Raw genomic sequence first — 13,174 nt, forward strand, 5'->3', positions numbered from 1 at the left:
AGCTCAAAACGCTACAAGTAGCGTTTTTGAAATAAGTTAAAAAACTGCAAGTCGCTGAATCCTCACTATAACGCACGCAAACGCAGGTGAACGCATATTGATGCGAGTCCATTGCAAATGCATTGAAATGAAAACGCATTTGCACTCGATGCGTTTTTGCGCTAAAAAAATGTTAAAGACGGATGTTAAAAAAACGTAGTGTGAAAGCAGCCTTAGCCGTATTATGTACTGCATTACCCTGTGAGCAAGGGACTATCTAAATTAGCACTAAAGGAAAAGGCCCATATCTGTAGAATGGTATGGAGGACGGTTTAAAAAAAAAAAAAAAAAAAAAAGTCTGGAGGCTCAGTAGCAATGAGAATAAAAGAGCAGAAACTGATCACTTTTTGACCTAGTTACAGAATCGCTATACTTTCTTTTGTGAAAGGGCCTCTATCAGTGCAGGCGCTCGGTGCCTCACGTTGGGGCTAATCATTCATGTGCACGTTCCCACCTGCTTGTTTTCCCTCCATCTGTGCAGCTATAGCTGTCAATTGTTTTTGCCATTTGGGTTTTGCACTGGAAAGTTGAGTTTTTGACCAAAGTTCTGCAACAAAAAGGCAGCATTTTGAACTGCATAGTGCGGACAAGAAAACCAAATTCCCATAGACTTTGCTTGAATAGCAGAACACAACCATTTTGGCATTAAACGCTGCAGTTGAAAAAGCAGGTAAAAAGCAACGTGCGGACATAGCCTAATGGTAATTAGAAGATTGTATTTCTTGCAGTTTTATGTTGGGCAGATTCTGTGGTGGTAAATATGGAGGAAAGCTTTAAATCATGTATTGCCAAAATCCTGAGGCTGTACCAATGAGATTCAGTATATAGATATGATTGTATAGCCATGTACCATGCAGTGGTGCTTGTAGCAAAGTGCAGGTGACGCGATCCTCAGAAGTCGTGCCATCTGTGAATGTTGATGTAAACTAATAGCAGCCATCCAAACTCATGAGCCATGTCATTGTATTTCTTTTGTGCAGCTGGCAAGCAGAGCTCGATTGGAGAAGGAAGAGAAGATGAGCCAAGCCTATGCCATCAGCGCTGGGGTCTCTGTGGATGGACAGCAGCTATTCCAAACCATTCATAAGACGTAAGTTGCAGGCATATTAGGGAATTTCTAAAAACTAGTTCCAATGTATAGTAGGGACCAGCGAGAAGTCAGACCTCCCTCATTATTCTGCTTTACCGCTGTCAATCGTTGTAGTAATCCAATGCACTAAACTTTAAGGCCCCCTTCACACGCACGTGCCTCCGGTATGTGCTAGGTCCGTTCCCGCATATACCGGAGACACTGGCACACGTATACCCATTAAAATCAATGGGTTTATGTGCACACACGTGTTCAGACATTGGCCTGTGCCTCCGTGTGGAGCAGACATGAGCCCGTGTGCGCCATACGGCGGCATGTCCGTTTTTCTCCGGCAGCACGGGTGTCATGCGGCCCGCACCCGTACCACACGGATGTAGTGTGGATGCAGTCCCAATGACACGCGCCGGAGAAAGACACGTGTCATTGTAAAATTTTAAAAAAACCCACATACTCTCCTCCACCATACCTACAGTCTCTGCCGCGGCTGTCACCTGCATCCGACCCCCAGTGAATTTGAACAACGCTTCTTTTTCACTGGAGGCCGGAAGCAGCGTCAGCGGAGCGTGGCCTGTGCCGGACACTGTCATTCAGCACCACAGACAGCTCCGGAAGAATCAGGTAAGGCGGGGCTTTCTGTTCTCCGTGTTATTACATATAACACACGGAGAACACACATGTCACAAATACGGCACACGGGTAGCAAACCACCCTTTTTAATACGTCCGTGAAAAAACTGTTAGTTTTTTTTCACGTGCGTGTGAAGGGAGCCTAAAGGGAATCTGTCAGCAGCATCAACCCTCCTAAGCTGTTTATATGGACATGCCGGTCATGGCAAGCTGAATACAATGACACATTGATGTCTGCGGAGTTAAAGGGGTCTTCTGAGCAACTGTCACTATATGCGTGGTCGTAACCATAGTACTACAGCGCTGCACATGAGATAAGCGACATAGTGAATCAGGAGGGCTATACTACTTTTCTGTTTGGAGGTATGTGCTAATATTATTATTGCACCTACTACATATTAGGATAGGATCTTGGAGATGGGAATACCCCTTTTAAACCTGGTCTCACTACAAACATCTGCAGCTGTACTGCCCCCTCCCCCCCACACTGGCTGCCTGTGAGATGGAAGCTGAACTGCGAGGACAATCGCTCTTGCACATATGTTTGTAATGAGGCCGTTCACTTCTGCTGTACTATTATCTCTGATCTGACTGCGGAGCTGTGTGATGAGCAGTGTCAGTCATTACATAATACAATGTCTTTCGGGGGCTGATGGCTTTGCATATGTTATTACTAGGATGAGTGATAACTTTTCTGGGGGTTCAACTGCCAGGATCCTTGCTGAATAGTGGATGTTGAGCGTGTTCACCTCTGCAGTCCCAATACAATGAATGTGGGCAGAGTAAGGCTGCTTTCACACTACGTTTTTATAACATGCGTCATGAACGTTTTTTTTTTTTTTGCTATAAAAGCGAATCCTGTTTTTACAAAGAAAAACGCACGCAAACGTATGTGTTATTTTGCAGAATCCTGACACTTGAAGTTTATGGGCGGGCATTGGAGTCATGTGATCGGGAATGAGGGGAACTGAACGTGACAGACTGGGAGCTGGCATCTGACAGCTGCGGAGGCTTGTAACCAAGGTAAACATCGGGTAACTTGCTTGGATACCCGATATTTACATTGGTTACGAGCGTCTGCAGCTGCTAGGAGCCGGGCTCCCTGCACACGTAACAAAGGTAAACATCGGGTATCCAAGCAAGTTACCCGATGTTTACCTTGGTCACGAGCCTCCGCAGCTCTCAGGCGAGAGAGAGGGAGGGGGAGAGAGAGAGACTGATCACGCCAGGCTGGTTTCTGGGCATGCTCAGTAGAGCAAGCAGGATCCTGTCTATCAGCATGCCAGCGTTCACATGCGTTTGTGTGTAGTATAGTCAGGATCCAGCAATTTGCAGTATTTGGACGCAGCTCAAAAACACTACAAGTAGCGTTTTTGAAAAAAGTTAAACTGCAAGTCGCTGGATCTTCACTATAACGCAGGTGAACGCATGTTGACGTGAGTCCATTGCAAATGCATTGAAATGAAAACGCATTTGTACTGGATCCGTTTTTGCGTTAAAACGTTCAGGACGCATGTTAAAAAAAAAAAAAAAAAAAACCAAAACGTAGTGTGAAAGCAGCCTAATGGAGTACTGCACTCCACTATGTCTAGTAGATTCACTCCTATGCTTCATTGGCTATGAAACTGCTTGAGATGGCCCACTGCAGCCCTCAGGTCTCCCCACCACATTCCCATAGACAATTAATCGAGTGGCATTATGCGCTCCATTCAGATGCTTTTCTGCAGAGCTGCAGTATTGCAATCATTGAGTGTCCCAGCAGTTGGGTGAAGGGGAGATTGTGGCAGGATGGAATTGAATCCATATTCAGTCACAAACTCTTGAATAATTACCAGATGCCCACAAATTTGGATGGAGAATCTGCAATGAATCACGGAGTGATCGTCACCTTAAGGCTACGTTCACACAACTGTCCCGTTTTTAGGCTGTGTTCACACACTGCGTTTTTTACCTGCGTTTTTGGTCCGTTTTTGGTCCGTTTTTGCTGCAGAAATTTCTTGAGAAATTCTTGTAACCTTTCTGCAGACATTCCCCAGCAAAACCTATGGCAAAAAAAATTAGCTGTGCACACACTGCGTTTTTTTCTTAAGAAAATTCTTTCAGTAGATTTTCTTAAGAAAAAGAATGAGCATGTCACTTCTTTTCTGCAGCTAACTGCGTTTTTTGCCATAGATAATTGGCACAATAACGCAGGGAGCAACCAGCGGTAAAAACGCACCAAAAACGGACCTAAAACGGACCTAAAACGCACCAAAAACGCACCGAAAACGCGGCAAAAACGCAGGTGCGTTTTTGGTGCGTTTTTTAACACAGGTGCACTCTTAAGAAATTTCTTAAGAAATTTCTTAAGAAAAATCATTTTTCTAGTGTGAACATAGCCTTAGGGTCCTGTTTTTTTCACGGATGCAACCGTGTGACTTCTGTTCCGTATACGGGCCGTGTCATCCGTGTGCCGTCCGTTTGTTTTGCGGACCGCAAAAAAGTGGAAACTGCTAGATATGGAGGGAGGCATAGCAGATGAGAAAGATATAGCTAGATATTTATTTGTGGCATTAACCCCTTCACCCCCGGCCACTAAAACACCCTAATGACCGGGCCATTTTTTGCAATTCTGACCAGTGTCACTTCTCTGGAACGCTTCAACGGATCCTGGCGATTCTGAGATTTTTTTTGTGACATATTGTACTTCATGTCAGTGGTAAATTTAGGCTGATATTTTTTGCGTTTATTTGTGAAAATGTAGGAAATTTTGCAAAAATTTTGAAAATTTCTCAATTTTCAAATTTTGAAAATTTATGCCTATAAATCTGAGAAATATGTCACACAAACTAGTTACTAAATAACATTTCCCACATGTCTACTTTGCATCAGCGCAATTTTCTAAACAAAATTTTTTTAAGTTAGAAGGGGTCAAAGTTAATCAGCAATTTCTCATTTTTCCAACAAAATTTACAAAAGAATTTTTTTTTAGGGACCACATCACATTTGAGGTGACTTTGAGAGGCCGAGGTGACAGAAAATAGCCAAAAGTGACCCCATTCTAAAATCTGCACCCCTCACTCTGCTCAAAACCACATCCAAGAAGTTTATTAACCCTTTAGGTGCTTCACAGCAACCAAAGCAATGTGGAAGGAAAAAATGAAAATTTTACTTTTTAACACAAAAATGTTACTTTAGCCATAAAATTTTAATTTTCACAAGGCAGAAAAGAGAGAGTGCACTCTACAATTTATTGTGCATTTTCTCCTGAGTACGCTGATACCCCATATGTGGTAAAAAATCAATTGTTTGGGCGTACGGCAGAGTTCGAAAGGGAAGGAGCGCCATTTGAATACAAAATTAGCTGCACTCATTAGCAGACGCCATGTCGGGTTTGAAGACCCCCTGAGGTGCCTAAACAATGGAGCTACCCCACAATTGACCCCATTTTAGAAACTAGAGCCCTCAAATATTTTTTCTAGATGTTTGGTGAGCACTTTGAACCCCTGGGGGCTTCACAGAAGTTTATAACGTTGAGCCGTGAAAAGAAAACATTTTTTTTACCACAAAACTGTTGCTTCAACTAGGTAGCTTTTTTTTCACAAGGGTATCAGTAAAAAATGCAACATAAAATGTATTGTGCATTTTCTCCTGAGTACGCAGATACCTCATATGTGGTGGAAATCAAATGTTTGTGCACACGGGAGGACTCGGAAGGCAAAGAACGCTATTTGAATTTTTGAGTGCAAAATAAGCTGCACTCATTAGCGGACGCCATGTCGGGTTTGAAGACCCCCCTGAGGTACCTAAACAATGGAGCTCCCCCAAATGTGACCTCATTTTGGAAACTAGAGCCCTCAAATAATTTTTCTAGATGTTTGGTGAGCACTTTGAACACCTGGGGGCTTCACAGAAGTTTATAACGTTGAGCCGTGAAAAGAAAAAAATAAAATTATCACTAAACTGTTGCTTCAACTAGGTAGCTTTTTTTTTCACAAGGGTATCAGTAAAAAATGCACCATGAAATTTATAGTGCATTTTTTCCTGAGTAAGACGATACCTCGTATGTGGTGGAAAGTAATTATTTGGGCGCATGGCGGGGCTCAGAAGAGAGCACCATTTGACAGCAAAATTGGTTGGAATCATTAGCTGACGTAATGTTGCATTTGGAGACCCCCCTGAAGTGCCTAAACAATGGAGCTCCCCCACAAGTGACCCCATTTTGGAACTAGACCCCTCAAGGAATTTATCTAGATGTTTAGCGAGCCCCAAGGGGCTCCACACAAGTTGATAATGTTGAGCCATGAATACAATTTTTTTTTTTGTTCACCACAAAACTGTTACTTGAACCACGTAGCTTTTTTTTTTTTTCACAAGGGTATCAGGAAAAAATGTACCATAAAACGTATTGTGCAATTTCTCCTGAGTACGACGATACCTCATATGTGGTGGAAAGTAATTGTTTGGGCGCATGGCAGGGCTCAGAAGAGAAAGCGCACCATTTGACAGCAAATTTGGTTGGAATCATTTGCGGACGCCATGTCATGTTTGGAGACCCCCTATGGTGCCTAAACAGTGGAGCTCCCTCACAAGTGACCCCATCCCCTCAAGGAAATTATCTAGATGTTTGGTGAGCCCCTTGCACCCCCAGGAGCTTCACAGAAGTTAACGTTGAACCGTGAAATTTTTCTTTTTTTTTTTACCACAATTTTTGCATCAACCAGGTAGCTTTTTTTTTTTTTTTTTTTACAACGGTATCAGGAAAAACTGCACCATAAAATGTATTGTGCAATTTTTCCTGAGTACGCAGATACCTCATATGTGGTGGAAATAAATTGTTTGGGCGCATGGTGGGGCTCAGAAGAGAAGGAACGCCATTTGACTTTTCAAACGCACAGACGCGGTGCACTGATCGACTGCTGCAGGACGCACATTCGGATGGGATACAAAAAGCGTCGGTGATACGGAAAAAAAAGAATGAGCAGGGATGCCGATCCGTTATGTGCATCCCTGATCAGCGCTCGGCGGGACGCACTGACAGATACGATACAAAAAGCGTCGCGAAGACAGAAAAGTCACGCCAAAAATTGACCACGGATGCAGATCCGTTATTTGCATCCTTGATCAGTGCTCGGCGGGACGCACGGACAGATGAGGTGTAAAAATGGACAGGATAAAAAAAAAAGTTATACTCACAGTACCCAGAGGAGTAGCAGGAGGAACAGAAGGCAAGCGAGATAGACATCTGTACAGGAGCAGCAGGCAGGACGTTGGACAGATCAGCAGAAGACCCAGGAAGAAGGACCCAGAGATGGAGGCAGATGTGATCGGGCCGGTGAAGGCAGGTAAGTGGACGTCAAGGGGAGGGGGGAGAGCAGAGGGGGGGGGGGGGGCGCAGGAGAGCAGAGGGGGGATACCGGAGAAGCAAGGAAGGAAGCAGAATAGAGATGACAGAGGAGGCAGGCAGATCGCAGGGGGAGCAGATCGGGATGTCGGGGGGCAGATCGAGGAGTGGGGGGGCTGACCGCGGGGGGCAGGGGCCATAACGGGAGCGCGCAGGGGCCATAACGGGAGCGCGCACGGGCTGCAAGGGGAGTGGAATACTCACGTGGAGAAGGTGCAGAAGTGGTGACAAAAGCGGCGGCGGTAGTGGCGTGGTACCACAAGTACCAGCCACTCCACGCTGCAGACATGTTGGGGGAGGCTCCCCAGACCAGCACAGGCCTGGGGAGGGCGGCCACCTGCAGATCAGACCGCCCCCACTGCACACTGATTGGAGCGATTGCGTGTCATTGCACGATCGCTCCAATCAGTGCTGCAGGGGCTGGGGGCGACATGTTTGAGATCCACCTATGATCTGCTGTAGTTGCTACGGCATCTCATAGCAGGATCTCATAGTATCGCACTAATTCGGGCATTATTTTTGCCGAAATCAGTGCGAATGTTGGGGTTGGCGGTTCAGATTTGAACAGCCATTCACCTTGATCGTCGATGGTGGTTGGCGATGCCACCCCCCTGGGGTCAAGCAAAGGTCCCCTGCTGTAAGAAACAGCAGGGGACATCATTTGAAAGCCGTTGCTATGGCCACGGCAATCAAATGAAGTTTAGGCCGTAAAATTACGTCCCTGGTCGTTAAGTCACGTTAAAATAGGACGTAATTTTACTGCCCGCGGACGTGAAGGGGTTAAAGGGTGCTTGGCCTTGTATTTAGTTTAAAAAAATAAATGATTAAAAAAAACGACATGGGGTCCCCCCTATTTTTTGTAGCCAGCTCGGGTAAAGCAGACTCCTGCAGACCACAGCTGACAGCTTCACCTTGGCTGGTAATCCAAAACAGAGGGCACCCCACGCTGTTATTTTAAATTAAATAAATTTAAAACAAACGTGGGGTCCCCCCCAAATTGCATCACCAGCCAAGGTAAAGCGGACAGCTGTGGTCTGGTATTCTCAGACTTAGGAGGTCCGCGGTTCTTTACCTCCCCAGCCTAAAAATAGGCCGCAGCCGCCCCAGAAGTGGCGCATCCATTAGATACGCCGATTCTGGTGCTTTGCCCCATCTCATCCGATGCCCTGGTGTGATGGCAAACGGGGTAATATATGGGGCTGATACCAGCTGTGTAATATCACCTGGAATCAAGCCCTGGGGTTAGTGATCTCACGGTGTCTATCAGATACCAGACATCACAAACCCAGTCAGTAATGAGAAAAATTTGTCTTTTTTTTTTTTTTTTTAATACTCCCCAAAACATTCCCTCTTTCACCAATTTATTGGAAAGGAAAATCAAATCTGGGTGCCGCGTAATCCAATTAGGAGTCCCACGATGATCTATAATCACTGTTCCAGTCAATGAACAGAATGACTTGTTTTGAGTCACGGTCCGTTATTAGAATAGGACATGTTCCATAATAACGGAACAGACATACGGCATCCGATCTGTGTTTTTTTTGTTTTTTTTTTTTTGTAGGAACTGATGGCTCATGGAAGTGCTATCGCAGTGATGGCGAACCTGTGGCACTCCAGCTGTTGCAAAACTACAATTCCCATCATGCCTGGCCATTCAAAGCAAAAGCTTTGGCTGTGAAGACATGATGGGAATTGTAGTTTTGCAACAGCTGGAGTGCCATAGGTTCGCCATCACTGTGCTATCGTGTGCCATCCGATCCTACACAAGACATTGAAAAGATAGTACTGTCAGTAGGTCCGCAAAAAGATAGGAACTGACCAGTACAGACGGAACAGTCATCTGAATGAGCCCTAAGGGGTTGTCAACCTCTTACAACATGACCTCTTTCTGTATTGAACCATGGGTCACAATCCTGGTGAGGATAGCCCTGATGGAGAACTCACTACTTCTGGAGATTACTCTACTATATTACATGGCCAGCATTTTAAATTAAAATTAGTGTATATGTCCATTCTTGGATTATGGATGTAGTTCTACCCCAACATTATATATGAGCAGTTTATATATGTCATTACAAGATCTGGAAGAAGTTTATCCATCTATTAAATGTTATGGTTTTGAGGAATACTGCTTGCTGCCATTTATTTGCTGAAACGAGAAAATTGCTGCATCCTTTAAGTGGCAACTGAGGCATGGACATCCCCGCAGTATCTGGACAGAGATGCTGTCTGGAGGTGGATGCTGGGGGCTGTAGGCCAAACTGTTGTGCACCACTGCTCTACTACCAGTATGGTTCCTGTTAGGAAGGGAATCAGCCAAATGTAAGTTGTAATGACATAAGCGACATTTCACTTTTTGTCCTTATTTACACATGGTATTCTAGTGTTTCATGCATTGACCATTGTCGTGGTTTTTTTTTTTTTTCCTTTTTCCCTTTCCCCTTTAGGATAAAGGACTGTAAATGGCAAGAGAAAAATATAGTAGTTATGGAAGATGTAGTTATATCGCCACCGTACCAAGTGGAAAACTGCAAAGGCAAAGAAGGCAGCGCACTAAGCCATGTTCGGAAAGTAGTAAGTTACTGTTCTCAGATTAGCTCTCACTTTATCACTCTGTATGTGCTGCTTGGTCTTTCAACAACCTTTTCAGATTCTAAAGACTGTCGTGGCTAATCATGATGATCACCTATCCATTGGATAGATCATATGTATCAGATCTGATGGTGGCTGGATGTCAACCTTGAATGGCGCTGAAAAGTGTGACTCCATTTACTGTACTAACTGCAGTCAGCGCCTATTCTCAAATGCTAAATTTCAGTTCTTGGTAGTAGGGACTACGTAGTTGGATCGGCAGAATGAGTGGACAGCAGTACTTGCTTGGGTGGACACCACAGCGCCCTTACACCCTCGTCATGAACTGCTGTATGTAAAGACTTATGCAATTATACAATGTGTCCACCCATATCCTGTCCACCGCCACTAACTTGAGAACGGCGGTAGCTATAGGCATAGAAGTGGTGTCTAGGTATAGTAAAGTAGCCATGCGCTACGCAATGAAACCACCTATAGTGCCACCTGGTGGAAAACAACGGAGTTAGCATTTTGTCTCAAACGGAACGAGATGGAGAAAAAAGTGAATAAAAAAATTGTAGTGCATCATCAATTCAATACGAATCGACACCTTGCATACAGAAATGCTATGATATGAAACCATGACACCCCCCCCCCCCCCCCAATACATTGAATGCTGGTCACGCAAATGGCGCTCATTTAACTTTGATGCTCAAAGTGACCACCGTCAGCTGCAATGCACATCTGAACCCTGGACAGCATACTGTATCTTGCTGCACGTTGTGCAATATGGTAGGTGACACGTTTGCACAAGTATCTGTGATACGTCGTCGTAGGTCCTGCAATGTTGGTGGAGGGGTCGCATACCCCTGCTGTTCGATGTGACCTCACAGAAAGAAGTCCAGTGGGGTCAGGTCAGGTGAGCGTGGAGGCCACTCCATGCAGCCGCCATACCCGATGACTTGTACGAAGGTCTCCATGAGGTATCGCTTCACGTCCGCAGCCTTGTGAGTTTTACACGTTCTAATCATAGCATTTCTGTATGTCGATTCATATTTGATGCCCTACAACTTTGAAATTCACTTTTTTTTTTTTTTCTCTCTCGTTCCGTTTTCCAGATAAAAATGCTAACTCCGTTGTTTTCCACCAGGTGGCGCTATAGGTGGTTTCATTGCGTAGCACATGGCTACTTTACTATACCTTGACACCACTTCTATGCCTATAGCTGCCGCCGTTCTCAAGGTAATGGCAGTGGACACACTGTATGTGAGAAGAATGGTATGTGTTTAGCAGATCCTTTTCTAATTTTAATCTAATCTTTTAGGTTGAAAAACACTTTAGAGACTTGGAAAGTCAGAAGGGGCTGCAGAGAAATGCAATCCAAGCATCACAGAAGGAAACCAGCACGTCCTCCTGAGTGCTCAGCCACGTCGGCCTGGCCGCCCCAGAGCTGCCTGCTCTTAATTCCACTATGGTGGGATCCGTGCAAAGAGCTAAAGAGGAAGGGGTGGCCGTCATAGGGTTCGGGGCAAGTAGGGGGGTGGAACGGGGTGGTATGGGTAGCTTTTATTTCCGGACTAGTCCCTCTTAACCCCTTCCTACAATGGCCACTTTAATCCTGGATTTTGTATAGAGGGGGTTGAGGGGATGCAAAGCTATAAAGGACCCCATGGGGACCCCATTATTATATTTTTTTTTTCTTTTCTTTTTTTTTTTTTTTCTTTTTTCCCCTCCCATTTGCCAGTCCGGCTCTAATTCAGGATTTTCCCCAAGGTTGAATTTCTCCCACAACAGTGTTATTTTCTCCAACTTTTTTTTTTTTTTGTAATATTTACTTTGTCTTTATTTGTGTTTCTGTTATGTTATGTTGCTGGGGGAAATCTTCAACCCTTTTCCAGCCCCTGGGACCAGGCGGTGCTTGGCATAGCTCCCTATGGCTGTAAGAGGGTTATAAAATTGCCTGTAAAAAGGAGAACAAAAACTTTAAGAAAAACAAAAAAAATCCAAAAAAACAAACAAAAAAAAAAATTCAAAAAAAATAAAAGCGAAAAACAAAAGTAAACCTTGTCTGCAACATTTCCTTTTGTGCTTAGTTAATACAATGATGACCTTTAGAGTCCTGCACGTGTTGTGGTGGTCTATGCATTTGCTTTATTTTTTGGGCATCTTCTAGTTGTAGAATGCACTCCCATAATTTTATTTGCCTGTCTGGCTGGGAATATGGAATAGATTGTGTTTTAAAGGTTTCACAATTATTTGTGTTCATATCTATGGCATATTCATATACTCTGTCCACTTGCTGGGACCCATATCTGTCTCGAATGAGGTCTCCTCCAAAATGGAGAAGGTATGCACGTGCCTCTTTCATCATTCAGCATTTAAGAGTACACAAAATTGCAGAGCAAACTTGCACAACTACATGAGGGTTCATCTGAACCATCTGAAAAAAGGAAAATAAGGGATAAATTCTCCTGTCAGAGCTCACTTGCTGATGGATTTTCAGTTAAAGGGGTTTTCTTTGTATTGATATTTAAGGTATACAAGTCAATAGGATATTCCATAACTGCCTGGTAGTTGTAAATCTGACATTCCTCTCCACAATATGGGTCTCTCAATCCCACACACTTGTCCCTTTGTGCGACCATTAGTGAGTGGAGGGGGTGCATGTGCTGGGTCTCCATTCATTGTTATAGGATTCTTTATACAGCCAATACTGGACGTAGATGCAGGATCTGCATCTAATCAGGCATAAACTCTAGATAGTGAGACCACCCCATTCATGCTGCACCCAGCAATACTGTCCGACATGGCGTTAACCCCTTCACGACCTTGGACGTACCTATTCGTACTAGATTGGAAGTACATACCAACCTAGGACGTATAGACACGTCCTGGCGATCGCGGGGGGCATTGCCGTTGGGGAATTTTACTTTCACGACAGCCAAGCCTCAACTCTGAGCCAGGGATAGTCCTTGCGCTGTCCCTGTCTGTTAAACACCCTAAATGCTGGGAACGATATTGATCGCTGCACTTCGGGGATTGGGAGAGTGGCACTCTGATCAGTGCCACTGTGATGTAATTTGAAGAGCCCAATTCTTGCCATGGTGACCTGGAGTTGCCATGACTCTCTGGCTCACCAGACTAGGGAAACCCTCTGGAATCGTGCTTCCATCATGATCATTGAAGCTTCTGAGTGCAGCTCTGGCAGCTGCAATGAACGATCATTGTAGTACAGTGCAGCTCCAGAGCAGTGAAATGAAAGTCCCCATATAGTGACACAAGATGCAGATGCCACTTTATACAACACCACCATCTCTGCAGCTCTCGAATCATCTGCCCCTCTCACACATACCAAAACCCGCACAATCAACAGGCAACCCTGGCACACGAGTCAGACTAAAGAATTGAGACTGGCTTCCAGAATTGCTGAGCGCAGATGGAAGACGTCTCATTCCACTGAGCACT

At 44.6% G+C, this 13,174-nt stretch overlaps 1 protein-coding gene across 1 annotated transcript; it reads left to right on the forward strand.

Annotated features, from left to right (window-relative positions):
• Nucleotides 1-799: 799 nt before the first annotated feature.
• Nucleotides 800-11,771, forward strand: LSM12 (LSM12 homolog). The gene is made up of 4 exons (XM_075351770.1): nt 800-821; nt 973-1,129; nt 9,586-9,712; nt 11,034-11,771. The coding sequence occupies exons 1-4, from the start codon at nt 800-802 to the stop codon at nt 11,124-11,126; spliced, it is 399 nt and encodes a 132-aa protein (XP_075207885.1). The 3' UTR covers nt 11,127-11,771.
• The last annotated feature ends 1,403 nt before the right edge of the window (nt 11,772-13,174 follow it).

The sequence above is a fragment of the Anomaloglossus baeobatrachus genome, chromosome 5 (genome assembly GCF_048569485.1).
Source record: "Anomaloglossus baeobatrachus isolate aAnoBae1 chromosome 5, aAnoBae1.hap1, whole genome shotgun sequence".
Taxonomy (NCBI): Eukaryota; Metazoa; Chordata; class Amphibia; order Anura; family Aromobatidae; genus Anomaloglossus; species Anomaloglossus baeobatrachus.